Source organism: Corella eumyota, chromosome 7, assembly GCF_963082875.1.
Source record: "Corella eumyota chromosome 7, kaCorEumy4.1, whole genome shotgun sequence".
NCBI lineage: Eukaryota > Metazoa > Chordata > Ascidiacea > Phlebobranchia > Corellidae > Corella > Corella eumyota.
In genome coordinates this window covers 3202226-3227408 of record NC_137496.1, presented here as the reverse complement: position 1 = coordinate 3227408, position 25183 = coordinate 3202226, and the positions used below count along the sequence as shown (strand labels likewise).

Here is a 25183-nt window from a genome sequence, read left to right as displayed (position 1 = left end):
TACTAAAGTTGGATTAAAATCTAGACAAACTTATTCCGTAAACAAATGAAAGCAATGGTGTACAAGACTATGAAATAATGATAAAGATTGTTTTTACTAAAATTGGGGATAACTTAAACAAATTTAATTAAAGGGAAACGCTAATGTTTTTATAAACACGTGTAAACGAAATTTGTTAAAGTGGGTTTAATTTAGATATTAGGCAGCTTAATTATGGTAATATCTTTAAAAATTACCATTAGTAGTTATTTTTAAAGAGAACATAATGATAGTTAACTATACTGCTGCTAATGTTGAGCGTTGAAATGATTGGAGATCTTGCCAACTTAAAAATCAACAACAAGCAACCGGAATGTAACTAACAACACATAATCGTAAGTTTAAGTTTTTGAGTATTTATTTGCGCCTAGTTGGCTATGTTATAATAATTTATTTTTTGCCATAAATCATGTCCAATTAAGAATGCTTTGCAGCTCAAATGTTGATGCATATATTGCCAGATTTTTGCATGATCATTATTTAATCATTACATAATATCGTGACTGGCTAAATATTTCCTGTGCAAGATATATTGCATAATATCTTTTCAACATAATATTAACAAAATAACATGCAGTAATTTTATTTATTTACAATTAAATTGTAAGCAGTTGGCAGTATTAACTTTTATCAGTTTATTAGTACTATTTTTAATAGATAACTAATTTAATTATATATTCTACTTAAATTTATATATATATACATGATTACACATTCCAGTTCTACAATTTAATTGCAATTGGCGACATAACCGATTATAAATTGAATTACATAAACTTTTTATCAAGTAGAAATTTCAGATTGGTAAAACTCAAGTCAGATGCCAAAAATAAAACGAATTCAAACTTGAATGCATAATATCCAGCCACCTATTTTATGCCGTACATCCTGTAAAAAAAATTGTATAAGTAATGCAACATCACTATACAGCTTTACAAAATTAACTTAGTGACAAAATTTTGTCAGTGTTTTTACAAAACATATTGTAAATATTTTAAAAATTAAACATAACTCACTCTTTCATTTGTTTAACAACTGCTTTGTTGGTTATAAACCTAGGCGTGAAACTTGTCGAAGCACTCTGTAAAAAAGTAATGCAACTAAATTGGTAACTTGTGTAGACTTGAATAAAGTAATTAACAAGCTTTCATGCATTTCATAGCATGTTAAAAACAAAGTTAAAGGTAGGGGTGTTTGGATATTTTTTGAGCACTTACCAAAATAGCATGTCCGATGTAACCGTTTGTGTTGTTCTGTCTTCCAATTGTTCGCATTAAAGCCTCTGCATAGACTTTTACAGCCGGATACATCGGCTTTGCCTTACCCTTCTTTGTCATGTTAGTTGATACAAAACCAGGTCGGACAGTCTAAATTAAAAAAACAATTTGCATGTCCAAAAACATATACAAATGTGTAGACGTAAAATCAAAAAAAAAACAATTATCAAATTCGTTAAAATGTTTTCGAGAATTAAATTACATTTTCTAATACAAATTCACTAAAATTAAGTGGAGGTTAATAAAAGATTACCCCTGCATTATTACTACTAATAACACCTGAATAATAATCCCCTTGTTTGCATATTCGATTTGAATTGCTTTAGTGAAGTAATCACTACAAGCTTTAGTTGCCCCGTATAAGCTAAGATAAGGAATTGGATGTTCTGCACTCATCGATGAGATATTTATAATGATCCCCTTACCCTTGTTTACCATTCTAGGCAGCACTAATCCTGTCATCTGCAAAAAATTAAATTTTTTATTGTTAATGCATGTTTTGGGTTTAAATGTATAAGTAAATAAGTAAAGATTATTTAAAACCTTTGTAAAGATTATTTAAATAAGTAAAGATTATTTAAAACCTTTGAAAAAATTTTCTGACCCCGGTAACGTAATTTCTAATGTACCAAACTCACCTTGAAAACAGACTTGACATTGGTGTTAATAATATTGTCGGTTATTTTGTTGTTCATCTCTTTCTGTACCTCCAAGAAAGGCATTGGTGGATGAGCAATACCAACATTGTTTACCAAAACGCCGATGTCATCAATCTCCTTTAGAAAGGACTCAATTTTTTCATAAATTGTATCTTCAGTAAAATCCACTGCCAGGCATTTCGTCTCAACCTTATACTCAGATTCTTTAAAAATATTAAGATTTTATTTTTACCTCAGCTTTTTTATTTTTATCTCAAAAAAATTTTATTTTCAGGTTTTTGATATATACAAGTCTGTCTTTTAAGGTAAGCCTTAACAATCCAAGTTTATTGTAATGTAAACATTTGTATAAACGTCACCTATTTCTTTTGCCACTTTCTCAAGCTTGGCTGCAGTTCTGCTGATCAGGGCAATATTTTGCCCCCTTTTAGCAAGCTTTAAAAACAGAAAAATTAATATTACAAAAAATTTGATAAAATAATTTGTTATAAATTACTTTTAAAATTATAAATTTTTTGTACCTGAAGAGCAATTTCCTTTCCAATTCCATCTGTAGCACCAGTTACAACTGTAAAATTTAGTTAAAAACTTAAAAATATATTTTTTTTATACTTGGTAATTTTCTTTGGCACTAAATCTAGTTGAACTAAAAGTGTTATAGCAAAAACTTACTTAAAAAATAACAAGGTCAACTTACCTGACCACTTTCCATGTTTAGAAAAGTTTAAAGGATTCTCAGTCCAATATGTTGAATAATTATCCCAAACAAACAAACAAAACTTAACAATTATTACAAGTGATGTCACTTGACCAATCAATGTCCAATAGCAGTCCAACATACTGTCTAACCTGTAGTAACAATATAAAGAATGAAATTTTTCTTAAACTGTCTGAGGTTTTAGTTATCAATACAATGTCTCGATGAATTTCTGGGAAATGATGACTCATTCACTAAGTACACCCCTTTTAACTACACAAAAGAAAATGAATCATTCACTGCACTTCCTGTCAAGCATACAAAATGTTATACTGTTTATAATCAATATTCAAAATCAAGTTTTACCTCATTTTCAAATTTATCAAACAAATGTCTTTTTAAACTCAATTTTGTTACAAAATAAATTTTTTTTCTCTTTTTTAAACATGTAATAGTCAAAAGTACATATTAAACTAGATTTATTTGATAAATAAAATATGGTTCGAAATCGTTTGATTCTTTTTTATAAATATAATTTATTTAGTAGGTTTATTAATTAAATTATAAATTTAAATATGAACTTTTTTATATTTAAACCTAATTTTAACAAACGAACACGCATTCATTGATATTGTAATAGAAAAGTAAACTAAATTTAAAAGCAAAATACCGATCTTAATTTTTTAGTAATCAAACGAGTATTAAAATATAATAATAATAAAACAATTAAAAAAAAAAATTTTACACATTTTTGACTTATACTTTAACATTTTACTTAAATTTTCAACCAATATTTTTTACTTTAATAGACAGCGATAAGGACGATTTTTGTCGGTGACCAGAACGCTATTAAATTATTCAAGTGTTAAACTCACACTGATTCGTTATTTTATAAAAAAAACTAAAATAATGATTAAACGATATTTAGCTAGAGGTAAATCTTCATTTTTAAATAACATACAAAATAATAATACCAACAACATATTACAATTTCAGAAAATTTAATCATTAAATTTTAATAATAAAATATATTAATTAGTAATTAGTGACATTTAAATGTCGTAAATAGGAGGTTTGCGATTCGTTGGGATAATAACAAACATACTAAAAATTTAGAACTTTTACTTTCAAAGAACAAAAGTTATCGTCTTTCAAAATTCGGTCAAATAAGAATAAAAACAATAATAATAATAATAATATTAAATATAATGACAATAACAATATGTTTCGAAATCTAAGATTTCGAACCATAATTAATTATTAACTTTTTCACGTAACAACACCAGTTCCAAGCAAATATTTATTTTCTCAATTGCAAAACTTTTTACAAATATTTGCCGATGAAATGCTTATAACTTAACTAGCAAGGTTATAAAGGGACATTATTAAGTCAAGTAGTTGATATACTTAAATTATTGTTTAAAAAAATTTAATAAATTAAAAAAGAAAACCCAATCCAAACTTAAAATAAGATATTTTCTTTTACTCTTCCCCCAAAAGGTTTGGGTATTATTCTCTTTTGTTAGTTTGTGTTTAATAATAGCCAAGTTAAAACATGGTAAAGGTAGAGCTTGTAAAAAGGATGCAGTGTACTATTGGAGAGGGACCTCATTGGGATGATAAAACTCAAACTCTTCTGTTTGTGGACACAATGAGCTCAATAGTGTATAGATGGAATCCAGTAACAGATGAGTTAAAATCTACCAAAGTACTTGACCCCACTGTAAGTGCTGTTGTTCCAAGAAAAAGTGGGGGTCTTGTGGTAGCAGCTGGACATCGCTTTGCCTTTCTAGACGAAGAAACAGGAAAAACTAAAACTATTCAGGTTGAATTTTAAATACTCCAATGTGTGAACTAATTTTTTTATCTTTATCCTTTGATACTTTATTTATTGTATGCTGTGACATAAATACCTTTGGTTACTACTTAGATTACTGAGAAAGAAGGTGCAAACATTCATTTTAATGATGGTAAATGTGATCCCGCTGGTAGGTTTTGGGCAGGGACGATGGGCTATGAAACTTCACCTGGGGTTAATGAAAAGGGAGCTGGCAACTTGTATTGCTTAGATACCAATCTTGAATACAAAAAATGTCGATCCAACATTGATATTGCAAATGGCCTGTCGTGGTCCCCTGATAATAAGACCATGTATTATTGTGATTCATTGGAGTTTTCAATCGAATCCTATGATTATGACATCGCAACAGGAGCCATTTCCAATTTAAAAACAGTTGTAGAGTTTGATCGTGAGACTGAAGGGATACCAGATGGTCATTGTATTGATTCTGACGGAAATTTATGGGTTGCTATGTTTTTTGGAGGCCAAATAATTAAGGTTGATCCTAAAACTGGCAAAAAAGATTACATCAAGGTAAGCGATACGGCTACAAAAACTACTTCTGTATGTTTTGGTGGTCCGAATCTCGATGAAATGTACGTCACCACAGCCCGAAACAAAGACCCAAGTGATAATGATGTCTCTGGTTCTTTGTTTAAAATATCAGGACTTGGGGCCAAAGGTCTACCTGCTTACATGTTTAATGGATAAATACTACATTTAAAGATGCTTTGCTAGTTGCTTTGCTCACCGCTTCATGCCAAATTTGCCAATTACTTATCTTTAATAACACTGTTTTATCATATACGTAAATGTTTGTCGTGCAGCAAGATCCTATAATTACCTTCAAACTTGCATATAATTTTCACTTGCCTTTTATTGCCCTAACATTTAAATAAAATTGACATGTTTTTGCAAGATTAAATGCTATGCCATTGGAAAGAGGGACTTTTGGTTTTGAAGAGAAAGAAAAATTGCTTAAACTAAGTAATTTGTTCTACAGAAAAATAGTCAGTCTGTTTTGGAAGATCAAAATCTTCCTTAAACATTTGTCTTCACCACAAACAATTATATTTAAGTAATGGTGTTGCTTTATGTTCTTTGGTTAGAATTAAAAGCCTCGAGCCCAAAGGGCTCAAACTCCTTATGTGTTTTAGGAATAAGCCGCACATTTCTGAGTAGAGGGGACTGCAGATTTCTTATCAATATGCTTATAAAACAGCTGTATTTGGGGTTAAAAAATGTACTCAAAAAACGCGAAACAGTGTTATAAAAGCTAGGGTGCATAAACTTTTGGGTTTTACTCTCTGTTGCTAAATTTATGTTTTTTTATGTTCATTAGATTGTAGGGATAAAAAATAATAAAAAATGGTAAAAGTTGAGCTTGTAAAAAGAATGCAGTGCACAATTGGAGAAGGTCCACATTGGGATGATAAAACTCAAACTCTATTGTTCGTGGAAATCATTAGTTCCACTGTGTATAGGTGGAACCCAATAACAGATGAGATGAAAGTTACCAAAATCCCAGACCCAAGTGTTGGTGCTGTGGTTCCGAGAAAAAGTGGTGGTCTTGTAATTGCCGCTGAACATCGTTTTGCTTTTTTAGACGAAGACACAGGAAAGACTGAAACCATTCAGGTTCCGCATGACATTAAATTCATTTGCATGAAAGAATTATTTTTATTACTTACAAAATCAATTAATTTTGGTGTTGGGTGAATTGTGTTACTCAGTTGGTCAAAAATAAACAGTTTGGTAAATAATTCCAAGTATCATTCAAATTACATTTTTTTGTTGAGACAACAATCTTTCTGCATTTCAAACATATATTATTGGTGATAATAAAACCCATGTTACTACATAGGTGACAGAAAAGGAAGGTGCAAATATTCGGTTTAACGATGGTAAATGTGATCCTGCTGGTAGGTTTTGGGCTGGCACGATGGGCTATGAATCTTCACCCGGGGTCAATGAAAAGGGGGCTGGCAACTTGTATTTTTTGGATACCAATCTTGAATACAAAAAATGTCGGTCCAATATTGATATTGCAAATGGCCTGTCGTGGTCCCCTGATAATAAGACCATGTATTATTGTGATTCATTGGAGTTTTCGATTGAGTCTTATGATTATGACATCACAACAGGAGCCATTTCTAACTTAAAAACAGTTGTGGAGTTTGATCGAGAAACCGAAGGAATACCAGATGGTCATTGCATTGATTCTGACGGAAATTTATGGGTTGCTATGTTTTTTGGAGGCCAAATAATTAAGGTTGATCCCAAAACTGGCAAAAAAGATTACATCAAAGTGAGTGATAAGGCTACAAAAATTACTTCTGTATGTTTTGGTGGTCCTAATCTCGATGAAATGTACGTCACCACAGCCAGAAACAAAGACCTTAAGGATGATGATGTCTCTGGTTCTTTGTTTAAAATAACAGGACTTGAAGCCAAAGGCCTACCTGCATGTGTGTTTAATGGATAAATGCAGTTTGTAAGAAATATTTTACAGACCTCAGCTAACCGTTGTGTATAATTTACTGCTTTTTGCCAATTTTGCCAATTACTAATCTTTTAAGAAAGGGGTAACTTAAGGACATGGGCCATTAACTTTCTACAAGCTTGCAGATAATTGTTTTTAACATTCCTTTGCAGTCAATTTAACATGAATCAGCGTTGCAACTTGATATACTTAATCGTTAGTAAAAATCGCCTGTAATCAGCAAACTTTTGTAGCTAACAGCTTGACTGTAATTGAATTTATATTTGTGTTCTGTGCACTTATGCTTGGCATACTAAAAATAATAAAGAATTTGATTGTACATGTTTTGCGATTATAAAGTTAGAGTTACTTTAAAATGGTTAAAGTTGAACTGGTGAAAAAAATGAAATGTGTTGTGGCAGAGGGTCCACATTGGGATGACAAGACACAGACTTTATTGTTTGTGGATGTCTTTGACTCTTGTGTATAGATATAACCCAGTAACAGATAAGACAACCACCATCAAACAACCTGACCCACTGGTCACTGCTGTGGTGCCAAGAAAGAATGGTGGTCTTGTAATTGTGGCTGAAAATCGCTTCGCGTTTCTAAATGAAGAAACAGGAAAGACCGAAACCATTCAGGTTTTGTATATTATTTAATAATAACATGCATGGACTTAATTTTCAATTCAAAAAAAAACTGATGTTGCTGTTCAGGTTATTGGAAAAGAGAATGCAAATATTCGTTTTAATGATGGTAAGTGTGATCCTGCTGGCCGTCTTTGGGCAGGGACAATGGGTAAGGAATCTTCACCTGCAGTCAATACAAAGGGACTTGGAAGCTTGTATTGCTTAGATACTAACTTAAACGTAAAAAATTTCTCTCTAACATAGATATTTCGAATGGTATGTCATGGTCCCCTGATTCAAAAACTTTTTACTTTTGTGATTCGTTGGCGTATTCAATTGACTCTTATGACTACGATATTGCAACTGGAAATATTTCTAACCGGAAATGTGTTGTTACATTTAATCCTGAAACTGAGGGGATACCAGATGGTCATTGCATCGATTCTGACGGTAATTTATGGGTAGCTATGTTCTTAGGGGGCCAAATCATCAAAGTACACCCAAAAACTGGTAACAAGGAATACATTAAAATAAGTGATGAGGTTACAGAAATTACTTCCGCATGTTTTGGTGGGCCTAATCTTGATGAGTTATATGTCACAACTGCAAGATATAAATACCCAAATATAGATAATGAGGGCAGTTCTTTGTTTAAGATTACTGGCCTGGGGGCAAAGGGCCTGCCGGCATGTGTGTTTAATGGATAGGTTTTTAAACAACCTGTATCGGTCAAAATAAAATACTGACATGCTACTAATATCTTTTTTTTTTTAAATACTGACATGCTACTAATATCTTTTACACTTTGCCAATTTTCTAAACTGTTGTAAATGACTTAAAGGTATTTGAATGTTTTTTTAACTAAATCATCACACATCGGTTTAAGTTTCTTGCCTTAAGTGCTTTTATGACCTTCATATTTACCAATAATACATTCTAGCTGAGTTGTTAACCACAAAAACCTAGTTCTTTACTTTTCTCTATTTCCCAACGTCATTGAGCCATAAAAACGTTAGAATGAAAAAGCTAAATAATTTAACGCTTGGCTGAATGCCTTTATATATTGCCCTAATATGTATTCACAGTGTGTAACTTTATATATTCAACAGTGTGTAACTCCCTAAGACCTGTGGTTTCTCGAGCTGAAATGTTAAGCTTGATAACTTTTTAGTTTAACCAACACTACGATGTTAAACAAACATTGGTGACACTGTAATTACAAAATAAAAATTGCAGTAACATAATAAGGCAATGTCACATTTTAACACGATATGAGATCACAATCAAAAAACAAATAAAAAACAATAAGCTTTTATGCACAGCATAAAACCAAATACTTCATTGCTACAGTACAATTTAAGTATTTTCAAAAACAACTAGCTTAAACAACAAGCTTCTCATAACATATATATGACTTTTAAGTAGTTTCAACCAACAAAAAATAAAAAATTTAGAAAGAAAACAGATATTAAGCTGTTTGTTGCAGGACTTCTAATTTTATTTTTGGTATGTTATTATTTTAGCTTTGGTTAATTTCATTGGAGATAACAGAAGGCAAATATATATTTGCTAGTGCATATATAGTATATATATTTATAGAAACTGGTGCGACAGAATTAAAGTAGCACCACATTGACATTAAAATAAAACAAACGGAAATGAAACTAATACGATTTTCAAGAAAAAAAAAAACGAATAAAAAATTAAAATTACGTGGAGGAGATTGCTCGACGGTGACACCTACGAGCCGAGAAATAAAACAATGGCACATTTGTTACAAAATAGACAAGCTCACGAAAACTAAAACCCTCTCAGCTGACACTTTACAACATTAAACCAACGCCAAGTCAGTCTGGCAGGCAGCGATAAAACAAGAAACTTGAATAAATTTGGTAAATCATAATTAAAAAGAAATGGTGCTCGTAGATTTGTGAACAGTAAGGCACATATGACGGTGTAAACAAAAGAAAAAAATAAAATGGTAGGCTAAGAAGGACGGAAGTATGATAATAACTGAAATAAAGCTCGTGGCCTGGTTTTGTTTTCTCTATATTTTCAACGCCGTATCTACTTTTTCTACAAAACCAACAATTTAAAAATAATAATTTTCCCCAATAAGTTTTTTCTTTCTACTCTGATCTTTTGGAGCAGTGACGCGTAATTGCCTAAGGAATTTCCGATTTTGTTGTTATATTCATCAAAGTTGGATCGATTTCCATACTCATAGCCCCCACTTGGTTTTGCACAAGCGGGTTAGAAAAATTTGAGTTTATAAGACACGGTTTCACATCTTCGTTTAACCCCATCGTCAGGACATTCTGGGAAACAAACTCGTTGGATTGACTAATGTTAATGTGAGATGGGCTAGGGGGTACTTGCGGGGGTACACTAAAAGGTATGGTGGTTGTTACCATACTAGTTTGGCTTTCATTTGCACCTAAACAAAATATTTGTTGAAAATATATATGCAGAAATACATAATTTGATAAGATCTTTTGATATATTACATTAAAAAGCTACAAAATGTCCAATTTAGGTGTCTGGTGTAGCATTGCAAACAAAGCTTTTTAATTTTTTAACAAAGTAATTTTGCTAACTTACTGCCGAGCAGCATTTCTTGTAGCAGGTTGTCCACTCTTGCCACTCCAAACAGTCTCACAAACTGAATTTGTTCTATCATCTGCCAGGTGATACTTTGCAGGGTAGGCAGCAGTAAAAGAATTTCTCCAAACCTGCAATGTTCAAGGATACATTTCTTACGAAACATTACTAACAATAGATTCAGAAAAATTTGATGTGTCATAAAAATACCTTCACATTTTAAGAAATTTTCTTAGGCAACTTCCTTACAAAAAATCTATTTTAATACTCGTTTTTCTTGTTCTTAAAACTTAAATTAACTGAAGAACAAGACCACAAACCTTCCCCTTGAATCGTATTGTCTGTCGTTGATGTAATCTTCTAAATTGCACATTACTTGAGATCTCATTGACTTAATCTTAGCAGGATTGCTTAAGCTTCTTGCATCTTAAATTACAGAAATAAGATGTTAGCATTATAACATTCCATGATTTAATATAGCTTTATGTTTTGTTATTATTTGCTTACCAGGATCGAAAAACACAATAGCCTTTAGGCAAGCGAATTCTGTATCATCCAAAGCGAGATCATTTAAAGGTTTAACCAATTCGTCTAAAACTCGAACGGCAACCCTGTTTATTTCCACCTCAGGACAGTGCCTGTAAAACAAAGTTCCACTAAGTTTTTGTTTCATAAAAAAATTTGACTTCGTTTCACCAATTAAAAGATATGTACTTGTCAAAGACACTGACCATAAGTCCATTTTTTTATGCTGTTAACCTTTTAGTTAAAAATGCACAGGGAGCATTCAAAATCTTACAAACCTTGGTATAATGAAGTCGTTACCAAGCAACAAAACATCGCTGTAAGGTAGAGATCGCTTTGCCACCCCCATCAGCAAATTTTCACCTGCATGTGTTCTTAACAGTGCAACCTGTTAAAAATAAAAAAGAGTTACTTCAAAGATTTATTTTAAAATTTTCTGTGTCTTCTTTTTAAGATCATCAGTTACAACAAATGTATTGGTTTTAAATTACTTAGATTCTTACCTGATCATCTAAAGGTAGTTCGGAAAACGCAGGGATGTATTTTGCCCACTCAACCAGCACAAGTAACTGCTGTCTCATCGAATCACTAACATCGTTCACTGATGCAATCTTTTTCTTGTCCACCGAACTCGAATCCATTGGTTCACCACTTGAGGTTGCTGTTGGCTAAAATCGAAAAAAAGAAGTTATCCAGTGAGATTTTACTTTATTATTATACTCTATTTAAAATTCCGCTTATTAAGCAAATAATATCAAATTGAATAAGGTTTGATTAGTAAGCTCAAAACAATAACAACATTTTTAATATAATAGATTAAACAACATTATCACATTATGAAACTGTTTTGCATTAGGTTGCTGTCCTGATTTTTAAAGTGACTAACTCATTGCATAGGGGGAAATTTTCAACTAACACTTGTTATTTTATTTTACAGCTATCAAGCTTTTTTTGCAAATCATTTAAAAAACATAGCACAGGATGTAATGTGAGAAAGGCATTACAATACACATAGGTGTGCTATGTCATTGTATAAAGTATTACAATATATTATTGACTATATCACATTTGCTTGATGTTATGCAATACGCGCCGCAAGTGTGTAATATAAGTGCAAGTCTCGACATGCACCAAGGCGCTATACGAACCACAAAAACAATCTGTGATTGCTGATAACATGCTACAGAAAACCAAAAGCAAACAAATTAGGTAAACACGGTGGGCTAAAAGTCAAACAACTCAGCTTTAAGTGTATGTGTGTTTCGGTAGGGTCATCTTTAAGAGAGATTTGATAGTTTACTTTGGTCAAGTGATTTACCATGTAGATGCATTTCTATTTGGTGGTAGCATCTTGACATAGGTTAAACTTATGCAAAGCGTGTTTAAGTTGTCATTTAACTTGAATAATTGACGGTAATATCGTGCATTGGGTTATAAAAATATGGCACTGATATAGAAATGTTAGCTTGATATTAATATGGAAGTAGTTGCCAACAAGATTTGCCATAACACATTGATTTAAAATGTTAAGTACGTGCGCAAATATTTGACATGCTGTAATCACACACAAAAACTCGGTAAACAAAAGCTTTGCACGATATAAGATAAGAAAATCTAATACACTGATTCACATTGAATGCCTGTTAATTAGGGTACCTATTTTAAGTACTTGCTAAGGTTATTTATGTGCAATTACTTTTAATAAATAAACAAAAACAAATCAGTTGGTCTGTTGAGTAACATTGACAGATTTTGCAAAACATGTCACATTCACTTAAATTAACAGGAAAAATGAAACTTTGGGAGCTATTTATGTTTAGTAAATAAAATTAATGCTGTTAAATATGTTGAAATATTGTTTATTGATAACCAAGGTGTTATTAGTTTGGAGAATTTATGTTTAACACATCTGCTATCGTGCTTTAATGGTGCAATTTGTTTACACGTTTTCTCAGAAAAAAACAAGTTCGCGAATATATTACCCAGTTTATCTGTTTCGGGGATCAATTACCGCCATTTTTGTTGCTTAAAAATAGAGTTTTTGGTAATTTTGATGTAATCTTGTTGTGGGTTAAACTGCTACATGATTTCATGATTTTGAACTTTGGTTGGCAATAAGAGGAAATTAGTTTTTCCTAAGGCTTTAGGAATTACAATTTATCATGAGACATCAATCAACTAGTTCAATGCCAACAACAAATCTATCATTTCCTATACATTGGTTTTAAATTCGAAGTGAATTTAGTAGTTTGAAATTACAGGCAAGCTAGAAAAATTTGGTATTATGAAAATGCTTATGTACAAAGTCTAACTTTTTAATTAAAAAGTATAAATAAGAAATTCAAAAGTTGCAATTTATTTTGTATTGCTTTGCAGTTTGCCAATTATTTTCTTATATGTTATGTTACTATGTGTAAGTGTTAGTTGGCTTTTAGTAAAGAAATCTTTTGTTTTGAAGTGCCTAGTAATATTTTAATTGGATTACATTTGTGTATGGTACATTATAATAACTGTTTATTTAAATTTTATGTACAGTTTACCTTAATTTTATATGGTTACGTTACAAGGTGGTGTAGTGTGTTTTTAAACAATAATACCTTGTCTTAATGACTTAACAATAACTAATCCCAAGGCCACACAATTCCGGCAATAGTTACTCATTAACTAGTTTTGTTTTTCGCAAAACAACTGTTAAAGTTTTGGTAAAAATGTCACCGCACAAAATAAGTGTTTAAAATTGGACGCCGGGTCAATAAACAAATAATGTAAGGTCTATAAAAACTCGCTAAGCAGGAATTGGGGTAATTACCATGCTATTTCTTATTGTTAATGTGTTTAAGGTTTTTAAAATTAGTTTATTATTTATATTTTTAATAGGGGTTTTACACCAAGATAAAATTTTATGGCTTGTTTGACTTACCTGTTTTGACATACTGTCAGCATTCAATAAAGTCGTAACAGAGAGTGATGCAGTGTCATCTAGTGGAGATTTTTTTGTACTAATTCGATCCCTCTCATTTTGTACAGCTTTAAATTAAAAAACAATTCCATTATGTTTAAGAATACACATCCAGGTTTAAGTTGTTTGTTTTCAAAATATTTTTAAACCCCACAAACATAAATTTTAAAATCGCTTTACCTTCTTTTTTCATCCCAGCTCGAAAACATTTTTTAAGGCGGCAATATCGACATTGATTTCTTTTGTCTTTGTTAACAGTACAACTTCTACTAAACCTAAACCAAAAATATTATTTGTGATTTATAAAAATAAGCATCTTCATAATTTCTTTGTATCACTATTAATTCCTTTTTTGAATGTTTTAATTTTATTTTTAGATGTCTACCTGCATTGGTATTGGTGATTTTTTCTTACACTTCTTCTGAAGAAACCTTTGCAACCATCACAACTACTTGCCCCATAATGTTTTCCTGTTGCTTTGTCACCACAGATTGAACACACTGCAAGTAAAATATTTTAATCAAAGTATGTTTTACTTTTTGCAAAAAATCTATTGTTCCTTTAATCAAATATGTATTTTACCATACTTGGAAACAACTAAGTTTAATTTGTGTTTTGTTATAGAGCTTAATAAATCAAACATTTTTTTTTTAATTTTAAGGTTATGGTGACCTTAAGAAAGATTTTAATAAGATTAATCATGGCAAGCCTGAAACAAAACCCGGCAGGTCAACAAACAGATAATACCGCAAGATCAATATAATGTTAAACCTGTACAAGCTCTTCCCAGCTAAGTCAGGGTAATTAATTTCCCTGTTATTAATCTATTGGCACCGAAATTTAAAAAAAACTGGGTAAAATTCAGTACTAACTTGACTTTATGTTGTCGCCATCGGCAACAGAGTGATTAGACTCATGGTCGCTTGCCTGTCCGTTAAACACAACCCCAGAATGATTCGACATGCTCTCAGGGGACAAACTCTGCATGGAGGGGTCAGCAATGGGGTGTTGATACATCCCTACGGGACTGACTGGGTTAGAATTGTGATAAGCGAAGTTGTTCACGTTTGGCACATTTCCACTCAAAGGAGAAGGTGAGTCTGAAAATATAACAAATTATTAATAAAAAGAAAAAAATTCACCATTTTCAAGGGTTCGAAATTTATATTTAAATGGGGTTATTTTTAACGTTTTTAAATGAACTGCAGTAGTAATGGGTATAATTACTTGCCCTGACTACTTATAAACATTGGCTTTTTAAATCATGATATAGTGTTTTAATATTCTAATGTCACGGGCTAAACTTTAATATAAATAAGACCCAATAAAATCATTATCTTAATATGGCCCTAATAAAAAGTTAGTAAAATTTATTAGGCATTTGTTTTGGTCTGTATTGTGTTAGCTTGAGTTTCTGCATAACATACTGAGAAAGGGGAGTATATAGTTTATGTTATTTACAAATCTAATAAAATTACACAAGAATTTAATGTGAAAAACGTAACGAAAGTTTGTTCACACATAAAATTTAAAAAAGCAGCGTTTGTTTTAAAATATTTTTTAATGACAAATTACTAATAGAGTAAACACATTATTTTTTTTCTCGAGAAAAAATGCAATTTACACACGACCCATAATACGTAATCGTGACACAAACAAACCACGCAACTGACTACACAATAAGCAACCAAGATACTAAAAATAGCATCTTAAAAACCCTCAGAAAAATTTCGTGCCGCTTTTCGAAACTTCGATATCGTCTGAATCACGATCTCACATCATTAATGTATTTCGTATATCACGACCCGTAAATAATAAACATAGTTCTAGTAATGCACGCAAATCTGCATTAGTAAGATAACACAATGTCAAACACAAAATTGGCGAACAATCGTCACGTTTCGGGACCTGATAAACGAGTGCAAGTCGTTGCAAAGTGTTGACTTGAGATGTAAACTTACTCTGAACATGGGGACCAATCCACAGGTTAAATTCTGCACGGTTGTATGTTCTGTAGTTCATTTTCTTGAGCTGCTAATTACTACCTAACTGCTATATATATATACCTTGCTTTAGAAATAAGGGCTAAAATTATTTTAAATAAACTCTAATACTACTTTAAAAATGCCGCTAATTTTTTTTTAAATATATCAAAACGGTTGTAATGCTATTGTTTTAAAAATATGTTCCATAAAAACAGTTTTTGATTTTAAATGTGGTGTATTTTTCGTGGTAGAGACAATCAGAGTAGACTTAACGGCGCGATTCGAGTTCCTAGAAATTTTAGGAAGAAATTTTTACGCAATTAGCAATTTTAAACAACAAAGTTTCAGATACAACTTAAAAAAAATTCCAATGAATTTTGGTACATATAACAATATTTAAAGGAGTTTGTTTAATTCGGGATTAAATATTTACTCAAAATTATAAAAATATGATATTTATATGCCACTTCATTGTTTACAATCTCATATCTTACTTACTACTCGTTTTTTTTTAAATATCACAACCTTAGCGAGTAATTATTTTTTATCTAAAACCATAATTTTAAAATAATAAAATGTCCTAACAAAATTATGGAAACAATAGTGTATATTCACTAATGTATTCGCAAAAATATCTTGAAAATCTAAAAACTTATTCAAGAAAATAACGTTAACCAAATCTAATCTTTTTACTAAATTTTGCGAAAAAAAATTTGCAAAAAATATTTTTTTTTTTTTGAGATCATGATAAAAATCTTAATTATATAACAAACATTTTCTGTTTCCAAAAATCGGTGCGCTTGTTAAACTGTCAGTAAGTACAATGCGGTGCAATTAAAGCCACGATTCAAATCCACGGAATTAAATTTTCAATGGTCGGAAACGGGTAGGATAGCAGAACGGAAAGTCGTGAATCACTTCGGTTTGAATCAGGCTTTCCGCGACATTAAAACTAGGTTTGCAAGGTCAAGTTTTAACTGTCAATCTGCCAGTTTTGGTTGCCTAGTGCAGAAGTATAAAAGCCACATTCAAATTTAGATTAAGTAAGATTTAACCAAAATTTACCCCACAAACTTATGCCATTAAAAACTGTTACTGAATATTGCATTTCTTCAAACTTAATATCGTATAAATGAACTTTAGGGCAATTTCAAAGCAAAAAATTAATCTAAATCTTCCATTTCCTATGATTTGAAAAACTTGCATTACAAATACCCAAATCTGGCATATTCCATATACAACCCGTCAGTAATAAAGAAGAAATATATAAATAGTGCGGGACGGTGCAAAGTATAAATCGCCCCGGGTTTAGGCTGTGATAAACGAATCAAAATATACAATCTGTTGTTGGGACAACAATTTTGCATTAATGTTAAAGGCCAAATATGAAAGCTGGTAATAAAAAAGTGTTTACGGTATAATAATAAGTTTCTTTCTGATAAAGTTCGTAAAACTGAAGAAGTATTGAGTTTTTAAAAAATGTTTTGGGTATAAGTAATAAGAACTAATAAAGTTTTATAAATTGAGTAATAAAATAGGGGTGTTACTACAATACCGCCTTCCTATTGGTTAAAAACTAGGTCAAGCAAAATATTTAGAAAGCCAATGGCAACTTTCCGCGAAAAAATAAAACGTGTTAAAAGGCAACCCAAATTTTTTTTGTTTAGGTAATATAAATTTTTTTTAATTAAAACTTTTTTACGAAAGTCAAACTTACCAGACAGTGGGCCAATCATGTCAGCATATAGGGTGGTGTCATTTGGGTACAAACTAATATCAGACATGTAACTACTTTGCAAATCTGCTTCCATCATTGTACAACTACCTTACTTAAACTTAGTTTATGTTTACCTCTTATATTTAAAAATATTCTATTGCATTCAGTTTGAATCTAACAATTAAAAATAGTACATATCGTTTATTTTAATGTTAGTTAAATCTTCTTTTTCTTTTTTAGAATTTTTTTGAATGCTCAAATTTCGCCAGAAAGTTAACCAACAGGGTGGAAAGCAAAAGGTATGTAAACTAACCACAAAACTTAATTCTTAATTTTGCGAAAAAACAACCTGTAGAACGCGCCTACGCAATCTAACCCGAACTCGTCTAGCAGCGATTTTTCTTACTGCTGTAAGTATACCATCGTCTAACTATCGCCAGGTCGACGGATTAATCATCTACTTGACCCAATAATGGCTTGCAACATTCTGTTTGTGCATTGTTTTTCAATCACAGAGCCGGTTTCTTTGTTTTAGAGGCGTTGCGCAACAACGGGCGAAGGTAAATATTCGCGAATACGCGGTGCCTTATACCATATCTCGTTACGTTGTCGATCCGATAAGAAAAACAATTTTTTTTTAAATTTTTGTTTGAGATACAAGGAAAAACGTATCATTTACAATTAAACTAAATTGTATTGTCTAAAAAATCCTGAAACGTCAAGGTTATTTAAACACCTTGTTAATTTCTTATACTTTGTTAGCTACGCAAACAGCTAAGGGGTTGTTTTTGTATGTTTAGTCCAAATATTAACTATAATACCTCTTTTATTACATTTTAACGACGTCCAAAAACGGAACAAAATGCCAAAAAAAGTACCTGAACTTTAACATTGGGTCCAAGTCAGTTAAGTTTTCAAAATGTAATTTTAAACTATATTTTTAATACCTTTTGTATAATTAAGTTCGTATGTTAAAAGTACATACAGTATATTTCACGGCTCTTTATGAGCGAACGCGTAATAAATTAAACAAAAACGTTCGTGTGAAAGGTTAGGGCTATACACACATCATATTCAGTAAGCTTACGTAATTCACTCTTACGTAGTTGGTAATTTTTATAACATGTGAACAACTTAAAACTTGGTTTCTACGAATTAGTGTAACTGTTCGAAAATTAACCGCATTTTTTTGTAAAACGACTCGCTCTAAAATTTTAAGCCAATATGCTGTTACAAAACTTTACTTTAAGTAATTATAGGATTTGTTAATTCTATAAATAAACTGATATTTCAAGTTTTTAACGTAAATTTTAAATTTACTCCACATTTTTTCAGCTGCTTGATAAACTGTAACGTTAGTCCAATTTAAATCGCTTATAACTTTCTTTATTTCTGTGAATTTCGCTAAAAAGGCCAGCGCATCATATTATAATTGTCGAGAATTAAGTCTTACTTATCTGTAATATAACATGTAATAACGACGTCTTAGCCAAAACTGTCAAAGTAAGCAGTATCTACATCACATGATAAAATGACGTAACCTCGTCGTGAGATGTGCATTGGCTAAAAAAATTAGCGGACGACAATTCATGACGTACAGCGGATTTTATTGACGCGTAAATTAGGAAATAAAACGGTAAATTTACGTAGCTAACTTAAAACTTACTCAGTTTGCACACCATTAAGTTGCTTTTGCTGTGCATAATTAAGCTTTTATAAAGTAATAAATAACCTTTTGACTTTATGTTTACTAAAATAAATATGTTTTGTTTATTAAAATGAATAAATAATATTCTAAAACATATATCTAAACGATGCTCTTACGCGTTACAAAAATTGCACCATCTTTAATGGCCGTTTTAAAGCTCCTAATAAAACGAGAACTTATCTACCTGTCAGCGAAATGTCTTCATGTTCTGTGACGTCATAATTAAACAAGAAACCTGTGCGCGATGGAGCGCGACTGGGCTCGACACAAAGAACAGAAAAACTATTTCTTTTTAATCTTTAATGTTATATGATACTCAGTATAACAAGTATTGTAGTGTTTAAGTTTTTCGTAAAGCAAAAGCCAAACTGCAAACAGTTAATGGCCTATCATATTGCAACACATTATTCTTTTCATTCAGCTATATTTAGAAGCTATTCTTATTAAAATAGTAAACAACTTAATACATGCAATAGCATAGTTTCGTTGTTTATTTATTTTCGAAACAAATAACAGTCTACACTATTAAAGTTGATATCTCTTAAAAAAAATTAATTCTTACCTCCAAACGAAAATAAATCCATTCATTAAGTAGTTAAATCCTCTATGTATATATATAAATGTTGTATACTGATATATTTATACTTATAGACTAACGATTAGATCTTATCTGAAATGCTCTTATATATTGTCACACTAACAACACATGTAACGTAACCAGAAAAACGTGTTCTACATTTTTATAACAGATCGAGTAGCTTATGATGTAATACTATTTGGTTGGATGATTAATATGCAAATGTGACATTTACACGGGTTATAGGATACAGGATGCAATTGGCGAAAACTTGAAATGTCAGTGCATGAATTAATTTTACCAGTTGCTGGTTATAATACCTAATATATAACAACTTAGTAAGGACACTGGGTAATCGAATGACAAGGCAATTCACCATATTAGGCCAATTGTTGTCTTAACCTTTTGTTGGGGAATATTAATCAACGATAGTTACCTAAATTTAAACATTTTTGAGTCTAAATTTAGCCTAAAAATGTCTACAGCCTTTCCTTGGTATAATGCTGTAATTAAAATTAAAAATAAGGCCTTATGTAATTGTTGGCAACTGGTAGTTAAAATTTAACAAGATTTTTATTGATTTTTTGTTTGTTTTTTTTATAGGTAAACATTATGATGTCAATTAATTTTTATTGTAAAAAAGGAAAACAAAATTTACACTTTTGCTTATTTTAAGTTACTTTTATTAACATCAAAGTTTCTTTTAAATGTTAATTAATGTTTTTATAGACAAATGTTGCATATCACATAAGAACATTTTAACATAACATCTAAACAAATAACATTAATGATGGTTACCCAGTGTGCCAGTTAAAAAATGTACTGGATTTAATGTAATAAAACAATGTATACCTTCATTGTTTTCGGTTGACGCATTTGAGAGGTATTTGAAGGTGACTTCGTCAACTGTTATAAGTTGCTGATTGTCCTTTAATGCCATCTTGTTGCCGGTTTTATTGCCCAAACAAAGAAAATTACAAACAAAACTTTGTAATTCTTATATCTTTAGGGATCATTGTCATATTTATAAGCCAGTTATTTCAAATTTAGGTTAAATATTCTGCAAAATAAATTAAAAATCTATGATATAAATTTGTAATTTTAATGATCTAAACGCGTATTTACATAGTCAGTAAGTTACATCTGGCTGTCTGGTCTGCTGGCAGGCTGGTAATGGTAGCATACGTTTGTACGTTTAAAGTGTTTTCAATTTTTTCTATAAGCTGACTTTACCAGCCTTACGTGTTAGTTTTATCATCTTGTATACAATTCCACCAAAGTATGTTTATAAAGGCTAACTAATTAATAATGGGATTAAAAAAGTATAAAGTCAGAAAGTGTTGAATGTAAAATCATAACAACCCAGTTTATACGGGACTGGTAACTAGCGTGTGACGTTAGTAAAAGAAAAACAAGGCGAGTGGACATTTTACGTAACAACATCTGTTTAAAAAAGAGGGTTAGGGTTTGGTAGTAAATAAACTAATTTCTAACTCTCTTAAAATTACAGCTGTGTTTTTATTGCCGTAGGATTATACAAGAAATTTTTATAATATAGTCCTCCTTTTCATTTGTTATCATTAAAGCCTTTAGCCATAAAGCTAGTTCAACCAACTTTGGTTAATAGTAGTTAAGCCACGTGTTTATAATTATACACACTGACAATTAAATATCATATAAAATTAACAATGTTGTTTTAAACAGATTAAAGAATATTATTAAACCTCATTTTAAAAAGTTGGCTAGTATGTAAGTGGTGGTACAAATACAATTTTAACAAAATGTCAACAATAAAAAGATTAACATTATCCCCAATTCCAAAATTTCTTGTTACTCAAGTACGATTTGTGTCTTTCTTTAACTCAAAGACAGCTGATGACTTATGGAACTCAACTTCCCCACAAGCAAAACGAACTGGAAGGGGCAAGCGTGCACAATCTAAACCCAGGATCGATTTGGGCCGTCATAAGATTCTCGGCGAGGGATCTTTAGGAATTAAATGGCCCGGTTTAAATATCAGCCCCCTAAAAAAGGCCGGATTTAAATCGAGCGAGGAATTAGAAGAGTTTAACAGGAAAAAAATCGAGTTTGCTAGTAGAAGAAATATAAAAGGAAAACGGGAAATCGTGCGTGGATGGACAGGTGGTAGATGGGGAGGAGTTTGGTTGGGTCCTCCGGAACCTGTGGAAGGACAACTTTTTGATGGCTTTAACAGCGTCATCATGGATGTTGCTCGTGTTTCTCACATGAACAACATTGTCGGTCGAGTGTATGGATTTAGAGCCATGGTTGCTGTTGGCAACGGAAATGGATTAATTGCAGTAAGCAGTGCTGTTTGTCCTATGAATGTTTCTGCTGTGCGAAGTGCCAGACTAAAAGCAGTTAAAAGACTGCAATACGTCGAAAGGTAACATAAAATGTTATCATATTGCAAAAAAATTTTAGTTAGTAAATATACAAAGGTTTTTCTGGATTTTTTAAAACCCAAATTCGTTTTTTATCCTACCAACTTTTGATTGTTTTAGATATGAAAATCGAACAGTTTTTGAAGATCTGTATGTAAATCATCACAAAACATATATGTCCATTCGCCCCCAGCTGCCAGGTTATGGATTAAGATGCCATCGTGCTCTCAGAGACATGTGCAAATTAATCGGTGTGTTTAATAAAGATTGTGTTTAATTTGTAATATATATAATTATTGGTAGATGTAAAATTCTTTTTTTGTAAAATAGGTGAAATTTTCTTTTTTTTATTGTTTGCACAGGAATAAAGGATATTTATATTAGAACAACTGGATCAACTACAACATTAAACTTATTAAAATGCTTCATGAAAGGCATGCGCATGCAGGAGTCTTACCAGGCCAAAGCGGATAGACTGGGCTATCACGTTGTTCGATTCGATCCCCTAAAACACAATTATCCTGAAGTTTTGGCCTCTCCCTCTAATGGCAAAGTAAATACTGTTGAGCACGATGAATATAATGAATATATCAATCAAGAACTACTTATTAAAGCTATGAGAAAGCGTGACCCAAAGCAGTGGTCGCCTTTTTACAATACAATTTCTACTGATAACAGGGGCGTACCAGCTTTGGTCAATCTTAACATGCCAGAGAGTATGCTGAATATTAAAAACCTAAGTTTGGAGTAATTTGTTATTTGATTGTTAATAAAATTGTGTAAATAAATGTTTGTATTCTCTACAAATGTTAAACCACAGGGTGATTTAATTGTATTTTTAATTAAAAAAAGCTTAAAACGTTAATTTAAAGTGTGTATACTTTAAAAAATATTGTATTAAAAGTGCTTTCAATAATCTCGTTGAGGATAAAGAAACTAAAAATAGTTTATCCTCGAAAGTAATGAAAATTCGTCATGCTTGCGCAAATTCTACTAACGTTAGAAAAAGCTTCGTCGTGTTCCACTAAGATTTTGTTAGGCTAATTTCTAAGGTTTTCTCGCGTTAAAATGGCGACTTCATTGGGTGCAAACCGATATAACCGACAGAATTGGGAAGAAGCAGATTTCCCATTGCTCTGTCAGACGTGTTTAGGCGACAATCCGTATTTACGAATGACAAAAGAAAAATTCGGGAAAGAATGTAAGATTTGCGATCGTCCGTTTACCGTTTTTCGATGGTGTCCTGGTGCTCGCATGCGATTCAAGAAAACGGAGGTTTGTCAAACTTGTTCAAAACTAAAAAACATTTGCCAAACTTGTCTGCTAGATTTAGAATATGGACTACCTGTCCAAACTAGAGATCATGCGCTTGGATTAACCGACGATATTGCAAAGTCTGATGTCAACAAGGAATATTACACTCAAAATATGGAAAGAGAAATTGCAAACACAGACGGAACAGTGGCTGTGGGTTCTGTTGGTAAAGCACAGGCACCAAATGATATGTTGAAGCGTATGGCCCGTACGGCTCCGTACTACAAAAGAAATAGGCCTCATATTTGTTCATTTTGGGTTAAGGGAGAATGCAAACGTGGTGAAGAGTGTCCATATAGGCACGACAAGCCCTCAGATCCTGATGACCCATTATCAGATCAGAACATAAAGGATCGATACTATGGAATAAATGACCCAGTTGCTAATAAACTCCTGAAACGAGCTACTGAGTCAGCGGAACAGGAAGCAGTGGCTCCTCCAGAAGATCGCACAATCACAACATTGTACATTGGAGGATTAGGGGAGAACATAGGCGAAGAAGAGTTAAAGAATCATTTCTATCAATTTGGTGAAATACGATCGATTCATATAGCCCAGAAGCAAAACTGTGCTTTTGTACAATTTTCAAAAAGAAGTGAAGCGGAGTATGCAGCAAGAAAAAGTGCTGGAAAGCTTATCTTAAAGGGCAAGCGTTTGGTGGTAAGATGGGGCAAATCACAAGGTTCGGGCAAGAAAGATGATAACAAGGGGGAGTCATCGGAAAGTGAGCGCTACAATCAAGTTCCGGGACTACCAGGAGCTCTTCCTCTTCCAGGGGATGTTAGAAAAGACCCATCTCAGTATAGGAATTTTATGGAGCCGCCTCCTCCTGGAACAATTCCAATGCCAGGACAACCAGCCCCAGGAATGATGCCCCCTGCCATGATGGGAGTACCTCCAATGATGATGGGGCCACCTCAAGGTTTCCCACATGGATCCATTAACTTGGCCCCAAGACTGCCCGTGCATTATCCATCACAAGACCCCAATAGAATGGGATCGAATATGTAGAAAACATTTTTTTAAAGATAAACAAAATTTTAGATTAATCTTTTGATTTAATCTTTAGGAACCTAATACTCTTTTTTCTATAACTTTTTAAACTTGCTGCCATTTGTATTTTTTATGCTATATGGTTTTATTAATATCAAAACGAGGTTGTTAAAATTGTGTATACTCTTATGAACATTGTAATATATTGAGACAAGTTTTCACTATTAAATTTGGTAAGACTATGATTTTACGTTTTTTGTTTATTAAATTAATTAGGCAACAGTGACATGCCCAATCATAAAAGCAAAACAGTGTTATAATAGTTAGCTAAGTGTCTTTGAATTATCCCAGTAGTGGGTTATATAGGAGTTAAATAAAATTGGCTATAAGCTGTTCTTATGTTAGTTGGTTAGGTACACATCATAATTAACTTTTTTCATAAGTTTACAGAGGTGTTGTAAAAGTTTTCCAGTATATATTAATAACTTAAAACTTAAAATTTACTTTTTATGACAAACTTTGCATTTAAATTCATAAATGACAATAAAAATAAATTTATTTGATTAATCTATTTAGATTTAAGCATAGATATTACATTACAATGTAATATCTATGATTTAAGTACATATAATATCTATGATTTAATATTTATGATTTAAGTACAGACAATTAGGAAAAAGTTATCTTTATTCCTTTTTTAATTTACAAAACGTTTCGAAATTAATTAAAAAAGAGTTACGCCAAGAATAACTTAAAATGGGAAGAAAATGTTA

General features: G+C 31.7%; 6 protein-coding genes and 1 pseudogene across 9 annotated transcripts; 5 read left to right on the top strand and 2 right to left on the bottom strand.

The window, feature by feature from the left end:
• The first annotated feature begins 190 nt into the window (after nucleotides 1-190).
• Nucleotides 191-6997, top strand: LOC145759438 (regucalcin-like). The gene is made up of 3 exons (XM_082573273.1): nucleotides 191-374; nucleotides 5855-6150; nucleotides 6377-6997. The coding sequence occupies exons 2-3, from the start codon at nucleotides 5881-5883 to the stop codon at nucleotides 6995-6997; spliced, it is 891 nt and encodes a 296-aa protein (XP_082429399.1). The 5' UTR covers nucleotides 191-374; nucleotides 5855-5880.
• On the bottom strand, nucleotides 754-3056 carry LOC145759436 (very-long-chain 3-oxoacyl-CoA reductase-like). The gene is made up of 8 exons (XM_082573272.1): nucleotides 2673-3056; nucleotides 2497-2543; nucleotides 2335-2410; nucleotides 1955-2178; nucleotides 1596-1778; nucleotides 1257-1406; nucleotides 1056-1120; nucleotides 754-927 (listed from the first exon to the last, which is right to left on the bottom strand). Exons 1-8 carry the CDS (start codon nucleotides 2812-2814, stop codon nucleotides 909-911), a joined length of 906 nt encoding a protein of 301 aa, XP_082429398.1. The 5' UTR covers nucleotides 2815-3056; the 3' UTR covers nucleotides 754-908.
• Nucleotides 4228-5275, top strand: LOC145759673 (regucalcin-like). Its single transcript, XM_082573522.1, has 2 exons — nucleotides 4228-4497; nucleotides 4603-5275. The coding sequence occupies exons 1-2, from the start codon at nucleotides 4228-4230 to the stop codon at nucleotides 5221-5223; spliced, it is 891 nt and encodes a 296-aa protein (XP_082429648.1). The 3' UTR covers nucleotides 5224-5275.
• A 309-nt stretch (nucleotides 6998-7306) lies between the features above and the next one.
• On the top strand, nucleotides 7307-9108 carry LOC145759437 (regucalcin-like; annotated as a pseudogene). The gene is made up of 2 exons (XR_014286526.1): nucleotides 7307-7638; nucleotides 7714-9108. The product of XR_014286526.1 is annotated as a regucalcin-like (transcript).
• Nucleotides 8817-20774, bottom strand: LOC145759433 (hepatocyte nuclear factor 4-gamma-like). Of its 3 annotated transcripts, none has more exons than XM_082573269.1 (11): nucleotides 20551-20774; nucleotides 14584-14811; nucleotides 14097-14211; nucleotides 13892-13986; nucleotides 13673-13779; nucleotides 11256-11420; nucleotides 11031-11140; nucleotides 10735-10865; nucleotides 10548-10653; nucleotides 10228-10358; nucleotides 8817-10063 (listed from the first exon to the last, which is right to left on the bottom strand). In XM_082573269.1, exons 1-11 carry the CDS (start codon nucleotides 20636-20638, stop codon nucleotides 9792-9794), a joined length of 1548 nt encoding a protein of 515 aa, XP_082429395.1. In that variant the 5' UTR covers nucleotides 20639-20774; the 3' UTR covers nucleotides 8817-9791. The 3 variants fall into 3 exon arrangements, with proteins under 3 accessions (XP_082429395.1, XP_082429396.1, XP_082429394.1); XM_082573270.1 differs by lacking the exon at nucleotides 20551-20774 and adding an exon at nucleotides 19684-19843; XM_082573268.1 differs by lacking the exon at nucleotides 20551-20774 and adding an exon at nucleotides 17414-17831.
• Nucleotides 20775-21383: 609 nt separating this feature from the next.
• On the top strand, nucleotides 21384-22885 carry LOC145759472 (small ribosomal subunit protein uS5m-like). The gene is made up of 3 exons (XM_082573309.1): nucleotides 21384-22105; nucleotides 22224-22354; nucleotides 22466-22885. The coding sequence occupies exons 1-3, from the start codon at nucleotides 21480-21482 to the stop codon at nucleotides 22852-22854; spliced, it is 1146 nt and encodes a 381-aa protein (XP_082429435.1). The 5' UTR covers nucleotides 21384-21479; the 3' UTR covers nucleotides 22855-22885.
• Nucleotides 22886-23113: 228 nt separating this feature from the next.
• On the top strand, nucleotides 23114-24655 carry LOC145759434 (pre-mRNA-splicing factor RBM22-like). Its single transcript, XM_082573271.1, has one exon. It carries the CDS (start codon nucleotides 23172-23174, stop codon nucleotides 24426-24428), a length of 1257 nt encoding a protein of 418 aa, XP_082429397.1. The 5' UTR covers nucleotides 23114-23171; the 3' UTR covers nucleotides 24429-24655.
• The last annotated feature ends 528 nt before the right edge of the window (nucleotides 24656-25183 follow it).

Bases quoted from the DNA above. Each gene is read 5' to 3' on its own strand.
- LOC145759436 (XM_082573272.1), bottom strand. From the start codon at position 2,814: ATGTTGGACTGCTATTGGACATTGATTGGTCAAGTGACATCACTTGTA. The intron at 2,411-2,496 runs GTACAAAAAATT...CTGTTTTTAAAG, and splicing joins GAAAGGAAATTGCTCTTCAG to CTTGCTAAAAGGGGGCAAAA. The intron at 1,121-1,256 runs GTAAGTGCTCAA...ACTTTTTTACAG, and splicing joins ACATCGGACATGCTATTTTG to AGTGCTTCGACAAGTTTCAC.
- LOC145759673 (XM_082573522.1), top strand. From the start codon at position 4,228: ATGGTAAAGGTAGAGCTTGTAAAAAGGATGCAGTGTACTATTGGAGAG. The intron at 4,498-4,602 runs GTTGAATTTTAA...GTTACTACTTAG, and splicing joins GAAAAACTAAAACTATTCAG to ATTACTGAGAAAGAAGGTGC.
- LOC145759438 (XM_082573273.1), top strand. From the start codon at position 5,881: ATGGTAAAAGTTGAGCTTGTAAAAAGAATGCAGTGCACAATTGGAGAA. The intron at 6,151-6,376 runs GTTCCGCATGAC...GTTACTACATAG, and splicing joins GAAAGACTGAAACCATTCAG to GTGACAGAAAAGGAAGGTGC.
- LOC145759433 (XM_082573268.1), bottom strand. From the start codon at position 17,510: ATGATGGAAGCAGATTTGCAAAGTAGTTACATGTCTGATATTAGTTTG. The intron at 14,812-17,413 runs GTAAGTTTGACT...TTATATTTTCAG, and splicing joins CATGATTGGCCCACTGTCTG to ACTCACCTTCTCCTTTGAGT. The intron at 11,421-13,672 runs GTAAGTCAAACA...TTTCGATTTTAG, and splicing joins CTGACAGTATGTCAAAACAG to CCAACAGCAACCTCAAGTGG.
- LOC145759472 (XM_082573309.1), top strand. From the start codon at position 21,480: ATGTCAACAATAAAAAGATTAACATTATCCCCAATTCCAAAATTTCTT. The intron at 22,106-22,223 runs GTAACATAAAAT...TGATTGTTTTAG, and splicing joins AGACTGCAATACGTCGAAAG to ATATGAAAATCGAACAGTTT. The intron at 22,355-22,465 runs GTGTGTTTAATA...TTGTTTGCACAG, and splicing joins AGACATGTGCAAATTAATCG to GAATAAAGGATATTTATATT.
- LOC145759434 (XM_082573271.1), top strand. From the start codon at position 23,172: ATGGCGACTTCATTGGGTGCAAACCGATATAACCGACAGAATTGGGAA.